Here is a 13,415-nt window from a genome sequence, read left to right as displayed (position 1 = left end):
CGGACCCGGGGCGGGCGGGTGGGGACCCCGTTCTCAATCGGGGCGGGCGGGTGGGGACCCCGTTCTCAATCGGGGGCTCCTCTCCGACCGCCACTGGGGGGCCCGGTGGCTCCGGGCGGAGAGTAACGTCTCGCTCCCACGCTGGGAGTGGCGCTGGCCCCCTCAGGGGGGTGCAGCGTAGCCGAGGGAGTCCCCCTGGAGGGTGGACTCACCGCAGCCCACAGGGGGACGACTCGGCGGGCCGCAGGCGCCCTGTGTGGGCGCCATTGCACGCGGAACCGGTGTGTAGCCGGCACCGGAAGCCGGGTCGCTCCTCCCCGTAGCATGTGAGGAGATCGATGCGCGGGGACTGCAGGCGGCACGGGCTGGGGGACCCGGCCGCCATTGCATGCAGTTCCCCCGCGAGGGAGCCGGCACCGGGTGCGACCTCTGGTGCCGACTGTGGAAGTTGTTACTCCCACGGTGAGGGGCGCTTTCTGCGCACGGCGGGGGAGGCTCCGGAGTTATAGTAATCAGGTCCCGGAGCCTTTGGCATACGCCAGAGGAGGTCGCCGCGGGGTTTTAGTCAGTAAGAATCTGACACTCCCCCGCTGCTCTCCTCCACGGGTGGCGGGCGGTCTCATGTAAGATTTCCCCACGAAAAAAAAAAAGGTTGGATTCCCGCTCGACGCGTCGAGGAGAGCGGACGTGTTTCGTGGTCGCTCCGTGGTTAGATTTTCAACGCGGTGGATAGCGGCTTAGTTATTCGCCTTTTTTGGTAAAATCATTTTTATTATGTGTTCGGAAGTGCTATTGTGTCGTTTTTTGATTAAATATTGTGTTAATTTATTGTTAAATAACGAAAACGTGATGTGCGTGTTACGCGGCATTTCGACGTCGTGTTTCCGGTGTTCGGGGTGTTAATTATAAACATTGGACATTATTTAAGGATAATTTTCGTAAATTGGAAACGATTCGCAGCGAAATTCTGCGTTTTTTGGACCCATAGCTCCAAAACTACGCATCTGATCAAAAAATGTCATAGAACGTAGATAGTAGGAAATTTAATTTCCTACAAAAAAGGTCTGTAACGATTTTGCCATAGCTCACACTGTTTCCGAGGTATTTGCAGATTTACCTCAAGGAAAGGGGCGACACGCACATAATCCGAGATATTTCTTCTTCTTCTTGTTCTCCTTCTGTACATCTGCGCTGGAAGTGGCATTTACAGCTTAGAATAGTGAATACAGCTCAGAATAGTGCAAAGTTACCTGAAAGAAAGGGGCCACGGTGTTTCTGCATCTTTATAACGTGTGTACGTATACGAATTTCGCAAATCAAACTCGTACGAATATCTCGGTCGGTAACATGGATCGATAATCCCGTCTTCACCAAATACATAAAAGTCATCGCTGTTGCGCTGTCTAACCACCGGTCCGAGCGCTCGCCAATATTAAAACTCCTAAATTCGAACCGTTACGGCATTAATGCGAAAGCAATTCAGAGAGCGATTATCAAGCGACAGCAACGACCAAGCGCTTTATCGTTACTCGAGTTTAGAGCATTTTTAATCCCAATTCAGTGCCTTGCACCGCGAAGTCTGTGAATTGTGTAATCCCAAATTAAAACACAAGTGGGATTTTTGTAGTGCTTAATTCACGACTCATTGTGTAAAAATTATAAGTTATACACAATTAGTGACCGCTAAGCTGTGTCGTTCATCTTCTCTTCGACGCCCACGTCTTTGAAAAGACGGAATCCACGCCTTTTCCGAAAACTCTAATTCTCGCCGAGAATACATTATTTCTAATGTGGACATAGTAATAATGATATTGTTATTAAATGTACACTGATCTGTAGGAAGGTATGAGTGTATTACTTTATTTCTAATGCAGATATAGTAATAATGATATTGTTATTAAATGTATATTACATATCGAATGCAGATATACTAATAATGATATTATTACTAAATGTACATTGATCTGTAGGAAGGTGCCAGTATATTACATTATATCTAATGTGGATATAGTAATTATGATATTGTTATTAAATGAACACTGATCTCTGGTAACGAATCAGTATATTACATTATATCTAGTGTAGATATACTAAGAATCATATTGTGATTAAATGTATATTACATATCTAACGCAGATATAGTAATAATGATACTGTTATTAAATATATATTACATATCTAATGCAGATATAGTAATAATGATGTTGTTATTAAATGTACATAGATCTGTAGGAAGGTATCAGTATATTACATTATATCTAATGTAGATATAGTAATAATGATGTTGTTATTAAGTGTGTAACGACCCGATAACAAACACAATATCTTTTTGATTTCATTTCTTTATTATAACTAATTTTTATATTTCATACAAAGTATTTTATTTAATTTTTATTGTTAATATTTAGTTTAATGTGTATAAAATTTTTGTAATAAATATTTTCATTTTCGCCGATAACTGAGTTTGTTAAATTCGTCGATAAAAGTTCAGTCGATAAGTCAGACGGTAAAACAGTTTATCGATAAATTGTCGATGTCTGACCGCGCATGCGCCAGCGCAACCCCAATAAACATACGGTGGGGTGAAATTCTAGAGCGGGGATGCTGGACCACCACGTGATGGGGAAAAACCCAGCTACCCCAAGAAACTCTATGTGGAAAAAAAGTGCCGACTCAGCAAAATCTGAGTATAAATAGAGGCGTTCCAGACGGTTTCAACGCAGATCTTCTCTGACCACGGTCAGGAACAGACAATACTCTGAACAGTAGAGAAAAGCTTGCGCTGAGCTGTTTAGGCAGCAATAGAGCGCGAGTAGTAGCTTCATCCTTCTCTTCCATTGGTGGCGTGCAGTACTACGGATCAGTGGACCTCCTATCCACGGTACGCAACGTGTTATACAGGTGTTACGCTAAGCCAACACCCAAGTGTAAAGAGCTAGCGAGGAGCCGAGCTCCTTGAGACGGCCTGCGTCTAACACAGCTCTGGTATTACCAGAAACCGATTGCGACCTATAGGAAAGGTTAACTTGATTCCAATAGTTTTGCACAAACCTCTGGAATTTAGTTTCCATAGTCATTAATGAAAATTAAGCAGAGTATTGACTGTAATAGAAGACTAAGCCACGTTCGCGTCAGCGCTATCAATTATTATCGATAATTATTACAATTTATTACTAATTACTAATCATTAATTTCTATTTACATATATTAACTACTAATTACATATTTCTTATTGTATTCCCAATCTAGGGCGAACGAATTATAATTTCTTATTGTATTCCTATTTCTAGCCGTACTTATTGTGATACTAGCGATTTTGTTGTATATTATATTTCAATTTAATATTCACTTACCTCTTATTCTTGAATAAACAAATTTACATTAGTTCTCGCACATTGGTGTTTGGATTTCACTCCTTAACCGCAAACCACACGAACCTATAATCCCTAACACATTGATTACGAGTCGCCTTCTAAGGGAACCGCTCTCCCGACAAGTCGGTGCAGTGACGTACCCATTCCGGGTCGTTACAAATGTATATTACATATCTAATGCAGATACAGTAATAATGATATTGTTATTTAATGTATATTACATATCTAATGCACATATAGTAATAATGATATTGTTATTAAATCTACATAGATCTGTATGCAGGAATCAGTATATTACATTATTTCTAATGTAGATATAGTAATAATGATATTGTTGTTAAGTGTATATTACATATCTAATGCAGATATAGTAATAATGACATTATTACCAAATGTGCATTGATCTGTAGGAAGGTATCAGTATATTACATTGTATCTATTGTGGATATAGTAATAGTGATATTGTTATTAAATGTACATTGATCTGTAGGAGCGAATCAGTATATTACATTATATCTAATCAAGATATAGTAGCAGTGATATTGTTATTAAATGTATATTACATATCTAACGCAGATATAGTAATAATTATATTGTTATTAAATGTACATTGATCTGTAGGAAGGCGTCAAGATATTACATTATATCTGATGAAGACATAGTAATAATGATATTGTTATTTAATGTATATTACACATCTAATGCAGATATAGTAATAATGATATTGTTACTAAATGTACATTGATCTGTAGGAAGGTATCTGTATATCACATTACGTTTGATGCAGATATACTAATAATGATATTGTTATTAAATGTACATTGATCTGTATGAAGTAATCAGTATATTACATTATTTCTAACGTAGATATAGTAATAATGACATTCTTATCTTTATATATATATTTCTTCTGTGCGTGTGTATGTGACTGAACTCCTCCTAAACATTTTTTGATCAGATGCTCAGTTTTCGAGATATATCGAGATATTTAAAAGTTCCAAAGCCGTACCAACATTATAAGCAAGAAGAAACACTGTCCCCCCTTTCTTTGAGGTAACTCTGCACTATTCCAAGTTGCATTCACTATTTCCAGCTGTAAATGCCACTTCCAGCGCAGCTGTGCAGAAGAAGAACGAGAAGAAGAAGAAATATCTCGGAATATGTGCGTGACGCCCCTTTCCTTGGGGTAAATCTGCAAATATCTCGGAAACGGTGCGAGCTATGGCAAAATGTTTAAAGACCTTTTGTGTAGGAAATTAAATTTCCTACTATTTATGATCTATGACCCGATAACTACGCACCTGATCAAAAAATGTCATAGAACAAAAATAGTACGAAATTTAATATCCTGCAAAGAGGTCTCTTTACATTTTGCCATAGCTCGCACCGTTTCCGAGATATTTGCAGATTTACCTCAAGGAAAGGGGCGTCACGCACATATTCCGAGATATTTCTTCGTCATCTTGTTCTTCTTCTGCACAGCTGCGCTGAAAGTGGCATTCACAGCTGGGAATAGTGAATACAGCTTAGAATAGTGCAGAGTTACCTCAAAGAAAGTGGCCACAGTGTTTCCTCATCCTTATAATGTTGGTGCGGCTTCGGATCTTTTAAATATCTCGATATATCGCGAAAACTACGCATCTGATCAAAAAATGTCATAGGACATAAATAGTAGGAAATTTAATTTCCTATAAAAAACGTCGCTTAATATTTTGCCATAGCTCGCACCGTTTCCGAGATATTTGCAGATTTTCCTCAAGGAAAGGGGCGTCACGCACATATTCCGAGATATTTCTTCTTCTTCTAGTTCTTCTGCCGCACATCTGCGCTGGAAATGGCATTTACAGCTCGGAATAGTGAATACAGCCTAGAGTAGTGCAGAGTTACCTCAAAGAAAGGGGCCACAGTGTTTCTTCATCCTTATAAGGTTGGTACGGCGTTGGAACTTTTAAATATCGCGATATATCTCGAAAACTGCGCATCTGATCAATTAAAATAATTTTTAACAAATAAAAAATCCGACTTCAAAATGCACTAAAAAGTATAAAATAATTTCCATTTCATTTATATCTGTATTCCACAGATATTAATACAATCTACTTAATCATTAAATAGGATACTAAATATATTTCAATGTTTTCGGAGGCGGCGCAAAATTTAAAATACCCGAACAAGCGGTGCTGCCAATAATGATTTGATTGTGGTATGGCAAACTTGGTAATTAATAAGTCGTAAGAGAAAAATCATAGGTCCGGTTGAAAACATTTGTAATTGTAACGATTGTATGAGAAATTATCAGCACTCCTGATGGACATGCACTATACTGCAGTTCACAAGAGACCATACTTAACTCGCGCCGCTCACTAGGTCTGGAGAGATTTTTAATGACGTGTGTTATTCCCCTCTCCAGCTTGCTTCTTATTATACTTTGCGATCATATAAATGGTGGGCAGAAATATATGAAGTACGATAACTAAAAACAGGTGATGATATTGTAAAGTTTCACGATGCAATGAAAATTCTATTATTTTCCGGAAAAAAATGATGTGAACGCAAGGTAAGAAGCAAGCTGTAAAGGGGAATCACACGCACTATTAAAAATCTCCTTAGACCTCAGTAGGTCACTAGCTGCGCGAGTTAAGTGCGGTCACTCGTGAACTGCAGTATAGTTAATTCGTAATGGGTATATTGATTCCCATTGAATATTGTTTACTTGAAATTATCAAATGGGTCATTTGTCACTGGTTGCCGACACCTGAACTAGGATCTTCCTAGTAGAGGAAAAGTTTTTAATTTTGCGCCGCCTCCGAAAACTTTGAAATATATTTAGTATCCTATTTAATGATTAAGTAGATTGTATCAATAGCTGTGGAATACAGGTATAAATGAAATGGAAATTATTTTATACTTTTTAGTGCATTTTGAAGTCGGATTTTTTTTTGTTAAAAATTATTTTATTTCACACTTTTTAGTGGAACGAGCAGTATTCGAAGTTTACTTGCAGGGACAAGTTTGAAAAATCGCGATCGGTATATTCCTTGGAGGGTAACCCTAAAGAATAGGCCTTTTATTATAATAACAATAGTTATTAACAATAAGAAGTTACATAAATTTTGGGAAATCGGATCATCGCGGCATGATCTACGAAATATGAAAACTTTCATCGCAATCGGTGCATTCCTTGAACCAGAACGTATTTTGCAATAATGAAAACCGTTCGAAATAAAAAAATGCGAAATGTGTTTATAACGGGACCAATCGGAAGACATATCCTACAAGTGGCAAAAGATTTCATTCCGATTGGTCCATCCGTCTCGGAGTAATCAGCGAACGCACATTTAGAAAAAAAAGTCGTTAGGAATAAAAAAATGCAAAATATTTATTTTACGGGACCAATGGGGAGTTGTACTGTACAAGACGCAAAAAGTTTCATTCCGATTGGTCCATCCCTCTCTGAGTAATCGGCGAACGTACACCGCACGTACATGAAATAGCACGTTTTTTTGCAATAAAAAGCGTTCGGAATGAAAAAATGCAAAATGTTTTTTGAACGGGACCAATCGGAAGACACATCCTACAAGATGCAAAAGGTTTCGTTCCGATTGGTCCATCCATCTCGGAGTAATCGGTAAACAAAGCCATAAAAAAAAAAAAATATACTCATCGAATTGAGTATCCTCCTCCTTTTCGAAGTCGGATAAAAATGTCATAGAACAAAAATAGTAGGAAATTTGATTTCCTACAAAGGTCTCTTAACATTTTGCCGGAGCTCGCACCGTTTCCGAGATATTTGTCTTTATAATGTTGGTGCGCATTCGGAACTTTTAAATATCTCGATATATCTCGAAAACTACGCATCTGATCAAAAAACGTCATAGGACATAGATAATAGGAAATTTAATTTCCTACAAACAAGGTCTCTTAACATTTTGCCATAGCTCGCGCTGTTTCCGAGATATTTGCAGATGTACCTCAAGGAAAGGGGCGTCACGCTCATATTCCGAGATATTTCTTCTTCTTGTTCTTCTCCTGCACAGCTGCGCTGGAAGTGGCATTTACAGCTCGGAATAGTGAATACAGCTTGGAATAGTGCAGAGTTACCTCAAAGAAAGGGGGGACAGTGTTTCTTCTTGCTTATAATGTTGGTACGGCTTTGGAACTTTTAAATATCTCGATATATCTCGAAAACTGCACATCTGATCAAAAAATGTTTAGGAGGAGTTCAGTCACATACACACCCACAGAAGAAATATATATATATATAAAGATAAGAATGTCATTATTACTATATCTACGTTAGAAATAATGTAATATACTGATTACTTCATACAGATCAATGTACATTTAATAACAATATCATTATTAGTATATCTGCATCAGACGTAATGTAATATACAGATACCTTCCTATAGATCAATGTACATTTAGTATCAATACAATTATTACTATATCTGCGTTAGATGTGTAATATACATTAAATAACAGTGTCATTATTACTGTATCTGCATTAGATATGTAATATTCATTTAATAACAAAATCATTATTACTACATCTACATTAGAAATAATGTAATATACTGATTCCTTCATACAGATCAATGTACATGTAATAACAGTATCGTTATTACTATATGTGCATTAGATATGTAATATACATTAAATAACAACATCATTATTACTATATCTACATTAGATATAATGTAATATTCAGATACCTTCCTACAGATCAACGTACATTTAGTAACTGTTCAGGATTGATGGAAATCCTGGAAGGATTGCGCTGGAAAATAATCTAACACTTGCTGGGTCGGTTTCACAAATAGGTTTATTTGAGTCGGTTTTTTAAAAATTATGGTGAACACGATGATCTGACACTTGAGGGTGAAACGTACAATGATCCGCTTTGAATTTTACACGTGAGAAATGAACCGTCTGACTGAGTTTCAATTACAATGATTCGTCGTGAAGAATGATTTTACATGAGTCGAAACATATTGATTATTAAATTGATCTGTCACCTGCGTGGGGTTACATGAACAATGCTCTTACAATTTGCAAGCAGCGAGCTTCTCAGCGCCGTTAATTCTATTAATTCGGCCCGCTGCTGTGATGGTGCCCATGATCTCGTGCGTGATCGACATGTGGTTGGCGGCTCACGTGTTCAATGAATCATCTTGTAAATGAACATTACCTGTGAATCCTGTCGCTTGCACAATCGCTGAGGATTCGTGAGTTCGTCAGAGAGCTGCTTTCGTGATCCATTTTGGTGATCTGCACGTGAACACTTGTAGAAGAGCGAAAAGATTGATCTGCACGTGTGGTTCACTGTGATCGTTGATCGATAATGGCGGCGTTGCGCGCGAGCCGGCGAGAAGACTCCTGCTCACGCGTTACCTAGATGGGCAACTCCCGATCGATAAATCGATCGATCGTGTGCGCCATCATGGCTGAGCGGATTCTCAAACATTTCCGCCCGCCATCAGCAACTCGTTGATGATGTTTCTGCAGAGGTGAGTTCAGCTTGATGGTGAACAGGCAGGATGACAAGCTTGGTGATCGGTCGGACGAGAGTCGTGGTTGCAGTCTTCAAGGTTGCAACCCTGGTGAGGGCATCCTTGCCGGGGTGAACTTCGGTCACTCTTGCGAATGGCCACTTGCTTGGTGGAAGATGCTCGTTCGTCAGCAGCACCAACGAGCCTGTCTTGATGTCGTTCGATGGATGATGCCACTTTGAGATTGATTGAAGTCTCTGCAGGTAGTGTCGAGACCACTGAGACCAGAAGTGTTGAACCCTCTGCTGGATCAGTTGCCATTTCGACAATCTACCTGGTGAGACGTCGAGCAGTGATGGTTCTGGTATCGTGTTGAGCGCTGAACCGATGAGGAAGTGTCCTGGGGTGAGCGCAGAGATGTCGTCGGGATCGTCACTGAGCGGCTCCAATGGTCTTGAGTTGAGCACCGCTTCGATCTGTGTGAGGAGAGTGGAAAACTCTTCGAATGTTAGTAAGAGCTCACCAATTGTTCTTCTGAGGTGGTACTTGATTGATTTCACCACAGCTTCCCATTTTCCTCCCATGTGAGGAGCAGCTGGTGGGTTGAACATCCATTGAGTGCTGTCAGCTGACAGAATCGATGCGATCTGTCGGTGCTCCTGTGAACTTGACGTGAACAGGCGTTTGAGCTCTGGCTGTGCTCCAATGAAATTTGTACCACAGTCAGAGTACAACTTGTGAGCGATCCCTCTTCGTGATGAGAATCTTCTGTAGGCTGCCAGAAATCCCTCGGTTGAGTAATCGCTGACAACCTCGAGGTGAACAGCTGATGAGGAGAAACATACGAACACGCAGATCCATCCTTTGATCGTTTTCGAGCCTCTCCCCTTTGAATTTTTCATTGTGATCGGTCCTGCATAATCGACACCGGTGTGAGCGAATGGTCGTGATGGTGTGACTCGACAGAGAGGTAATTGACCCATCATCTGACGAGCACGAATCCCCCTCTGACGAGCACACACGACACATCTCAAAATGTGAGATTTTACAGGAGCTCTGCCACCGATGATCCAGTACCGTTGTCGAATGTATGCGAGCGTGAGCTGCGTTCCTCCGTGAAATGTTCGCTTGTGAGCATCTTCAATGATGATCTTCGACAGGTGAGCGTCCCGCGGGAGGATCGCTGGATGTTTTTCATCCCTGCTGAGCGCTGTGTTTGTGAGTCTTCCACCTACTCGTATTGTTCCCTGTGAATCGATGAAGGCGGTGAGGCGACTAAAGGGGTGAGTTGCAGGCAGAGTTGAGCCTGAGTTGAGCGTCTTGATTTCGCTGGTAAAATACAAGTGTTGAGTCGCTTGAATCCAAAAGAGCTGCGCCTTCTCCACGTCGCAGGATGGTATGATAATCACAGGAGGAGTTTCGAGCTTTCTCTTAAGCCGTGAGGCAAACCTGAAAGAAAGTGCAGTCAATCTATATAGCTTAATAAGAGATGAATATTTGTAAATGAGATCCCAATGATAACTTAGCTTTTGAGCTGAAGCAAAGACTGAGACATTGGGTCTCACTTCGAGCTCGCTGGTTAAAGTTGAGAATTCCTTTTGCTCTGGCCAATGATCTTGATTTCGAGCCATCCATGGAGGACCTTTCCACCAAAGCTCTAATCGTTGGAGTTGATCTGTCGAAATGCCTCGGCAAGCACAGTCAGCTGGATTAGAAGTACCTGGAACATGCCTCCAATGCGCATCTGGAGTGAGTTCTTGGATCTGAATGACTCTGTTCCGAACATAATCCGTCCAACGTGATGCTTGCGATTTGATCCATATGAGCGAAACTTGAGAGTCCGTCCACAGGTGCGTTACATTGATCTTCACCTTGAGCGTTGATTGAACATATTTTGTGAGTTTTGCCAGTAGGAGTGCGGCCGACAACTCCAATCTGGGTATCGTGAGCCTCTTCAGTGGTGCAACTTTTGTCTTAGAGCAGACAAGTGACGTCATTGAGTCGTTGGACGGAGAGCTGACAGTGATGTAAGTCACTGCTGCCATGGCAAGTTGAGAAGCATCAGAGAATCCATGAATTTCTACAGTTGAATTGTTCCATGTGTTGAACCATCTTGGAATTGTCAGTTTGGCCAAACCTTTGAGATCTTCTCTGATGATGAACCATCGTGATACAATTTGAGACGGTAATTGGTCGTCCCAATTGATTTTGTGTAGCCAGAGTTCTTGTAATAGCATTTTTGCTCGTACTATTACAGGTGAGACGAAACCTAATGGATCAAATATCCGAGCCACTTCGGACAATACGAGGCGTTTTGAACACTTACTTGGTTGATCAGTCAAAGTTGATGAGAAGCCGAATGCGTCTGTTTGAGGCATCCATTGAATACCGAGTAATTTGGTAGTGCAGTCGTCAAATGATATGGGAGCTGACGATTGTGTGGATGACGAAACAGCCCGTAGAAGATCTGGGTGAGTCGCATGCCATTTTGCGAGTGGAAATCCGCCCGCGTTACACAATGCAATCAGCTGTTGAGCGACCTCCAAAAGTTCCGAGATTGAGTCTGCTCCTCCAAAGATATCATCCTCATATCTGCCATGTGTGAGCGAGGGCGTTGCCAGAGGGAATCGATGACCCTCATCGTGAACAAGTTGCATGAGTGCTCGTGTCGCCAGGAAGGGAGCCGCCTTTGTACCATACGTGACGGTGGTGAGCTGGTAAGGGATGACATTGTGGTCTTCGTCGATCCAAAGAATTCGCTGGAGATCCCAATCATCCTTGTGAACTGCTACCTGGCGATACATTTTTGTGATGTTTGTGGTAAAAATGTGGTGATAATGGCGAAGCCAAATTAGAACATCTGTAACATTCAAGAGCAAATTAGCACCAGTATGCATTAAATCGTTGACTGATTAGCCTGATGTCGTAGCTTTTGATCCGTTGAATACAACCCTGAGTTTCGTTGTTGAGCTGTCGAGACGTAGAATTCCATGGTGAGGCAAATAATATGGTTGAAGATGAGCAGAGGTCTGAGGTGTTGAACTGTCAGAAGAGACCCTCAACCCTCCTGATGCCGAAGCATCATGTGCCAAGGTCATCTCCCCACCAGGCCCAACGTTCTCAGTCTCACTTGATGAAATTCTTTGGTGATCTGGAGCCTTTACCATGTGTCCTAATTCTTCGTACTCTTTCATGAACTCGACGTAGAGCTGGTTGTATGTTGAATCCTTGGAGAGTCGTCGTAAAGTGCTTTGTAGACATCTTTGAGCAATCTTGTGTGAATTGCCTAAGAGCGATGCTGGTGCCTTGAGTGGAATGCGAACGATGTACCTTCCTGTGTGATCACGAGCGTGAGTCGCACAGAAATGTGATTCGCATTCTTCTTCCTCCGGAGTGAGCGTGCTTGGAATGTCCATTGGTGACTCCTCTTGAACCCAGAATTTGGTGAGCAGCCCTTGCAGATTGCTCTGGTCGTCTTGAGCAACTGCAAAATGTGAATAATGAGTGTTTGAATGTGATTCGTTGACTGAGCCAATGACGAGCCATCCAAATATGGAAAGTTGAGCAATTGGTGTTGTTGGTGAGCCCTTGATGATATTTGGCTTGATGATCCTTCCGTAGAAATCCGCTCCAATGATTAAATCGACTGGTCTTGGTGTCAAAAAATCATTGTCCGCCAACCTCAATTTCCTGATGTGAGGCCAATCCGGAGTTCTCATTGAGAACGATGGCAGGATTGTCGATACGGCTGTGAGCACGTGAGCCTGGATGCAGACAGTCTGGTGTAAATGCATCGATTGGAGTGTGACAATGACCACACCCTTTGTTTCAGTTGATTTTGTTCCACCAACACCAATGATTGTGATGGATGATGATCGGTGGCTCCGAAGGTTGAGCAGACGGGTGAGTTCTTCGGAGATGAAAGAAATTTCGGAACCTGGATCGATTAAGATGCGGATTTGGTGAGCTGTTGTTGAGGTGGTGATCAGAACTTGAGCGGTTGCGAGGAGAGTTTTGTGATCTGACGATTTGACGGCTGCACCGAGTTCCTACTCGGTGGTTTGAGCGGATGAGGAGGCTGATCTTGATGAGCCGGCTTGAGCTTGAGCGGTTTTCGGCTCGCCTTCATGGATCATGGTGTGGTGTTGCCCGCCACAGTGCTTACACTTCTGCGTGGATTTGCACGAGCGGACGCTGTGCCTGCCCAAGCAGTTATAGCACAGGCGCTTGTTCTCCGCGCACTGAGCTCGCACCTTGGGCGTCATGCTCCGAAAGAGTGCGCATGCAACGATATAATGTTGCCCTCCGCAACAATCGCAGCACTCGAAAGGCGATGGTCGCTCCAAATCAGGCCTCTCGGGTGCCGTTCGAGGAGCTGTCTGACGAGCTGGAGCTGCAGCTACTGCGGTGTGAGCCGGTCGTCTCTGCAGCGCAGGTTGAGCTGCCTGGGCTGTCTGCCTCGGTTGAGCCGTCAGTTCCACCTGTTCGGTGGCCAAGGACTCCAAGGTGCGCACTCGCGCCGTGATGAATTCGACAAGCGAGTCGAATT

General features: G+C 42.0%; 2 protein-coding genes across 2 annotated transcripts; both read right to left on the bottom strand.

Annotated features, from left to right (window-relative positions):
- Positions 1 to 8,853: 8,853 nt before the first annotated feature.
- LOC114882488 lies at positions 8,854 to 11,670 on the bottom strand. The gene has a single exon (XM_029199377.2). The coding sequence runs from the start codon at positions 11,668 to 11,670 to the stop codon at positions 8,854 to 8,856; it is 2,817 nt and encodes a 938-aa protein (XP_029055210.2).
- A 108-nt stretch (positions 11,671 to 11,778) lies between these two features.
- On the bottom strand, positions 11,779 to 12,585 carry LOC114882149. Its single transcript, XM_029199028.2, has one exon. It carries the CDS (start codon positions 12,583 to 12,585, stop codon positions 11,779 to 11,781), a length of 807 nt encoding a protein of 268 aa, XP_029054861.2.
- Between the last annotated feature and the right edge of the window lie 830 nt (positions 12,586 to 13,415).

The sequence above is a fragment of the Osmia bicornis genome, unplaced genomic scaffold, assembly GCF_907164935.1.
Source record: "Osmia bicornis bicornis unplaced genomic scaffold, iOsmBic2.1, whole genome shotgun sequence".
In the NCBI taxonomy this organism is placed as follows: domain Eukaryota; kingdom Metazoa; phylum Arthropoda; class Insecta; order Hymenoptera; family Megachilidae; genus Osmia; species Osmia bicornis.
This window is presented reverse-complemented; position numbering and strand designations above follow the sequence as displayed.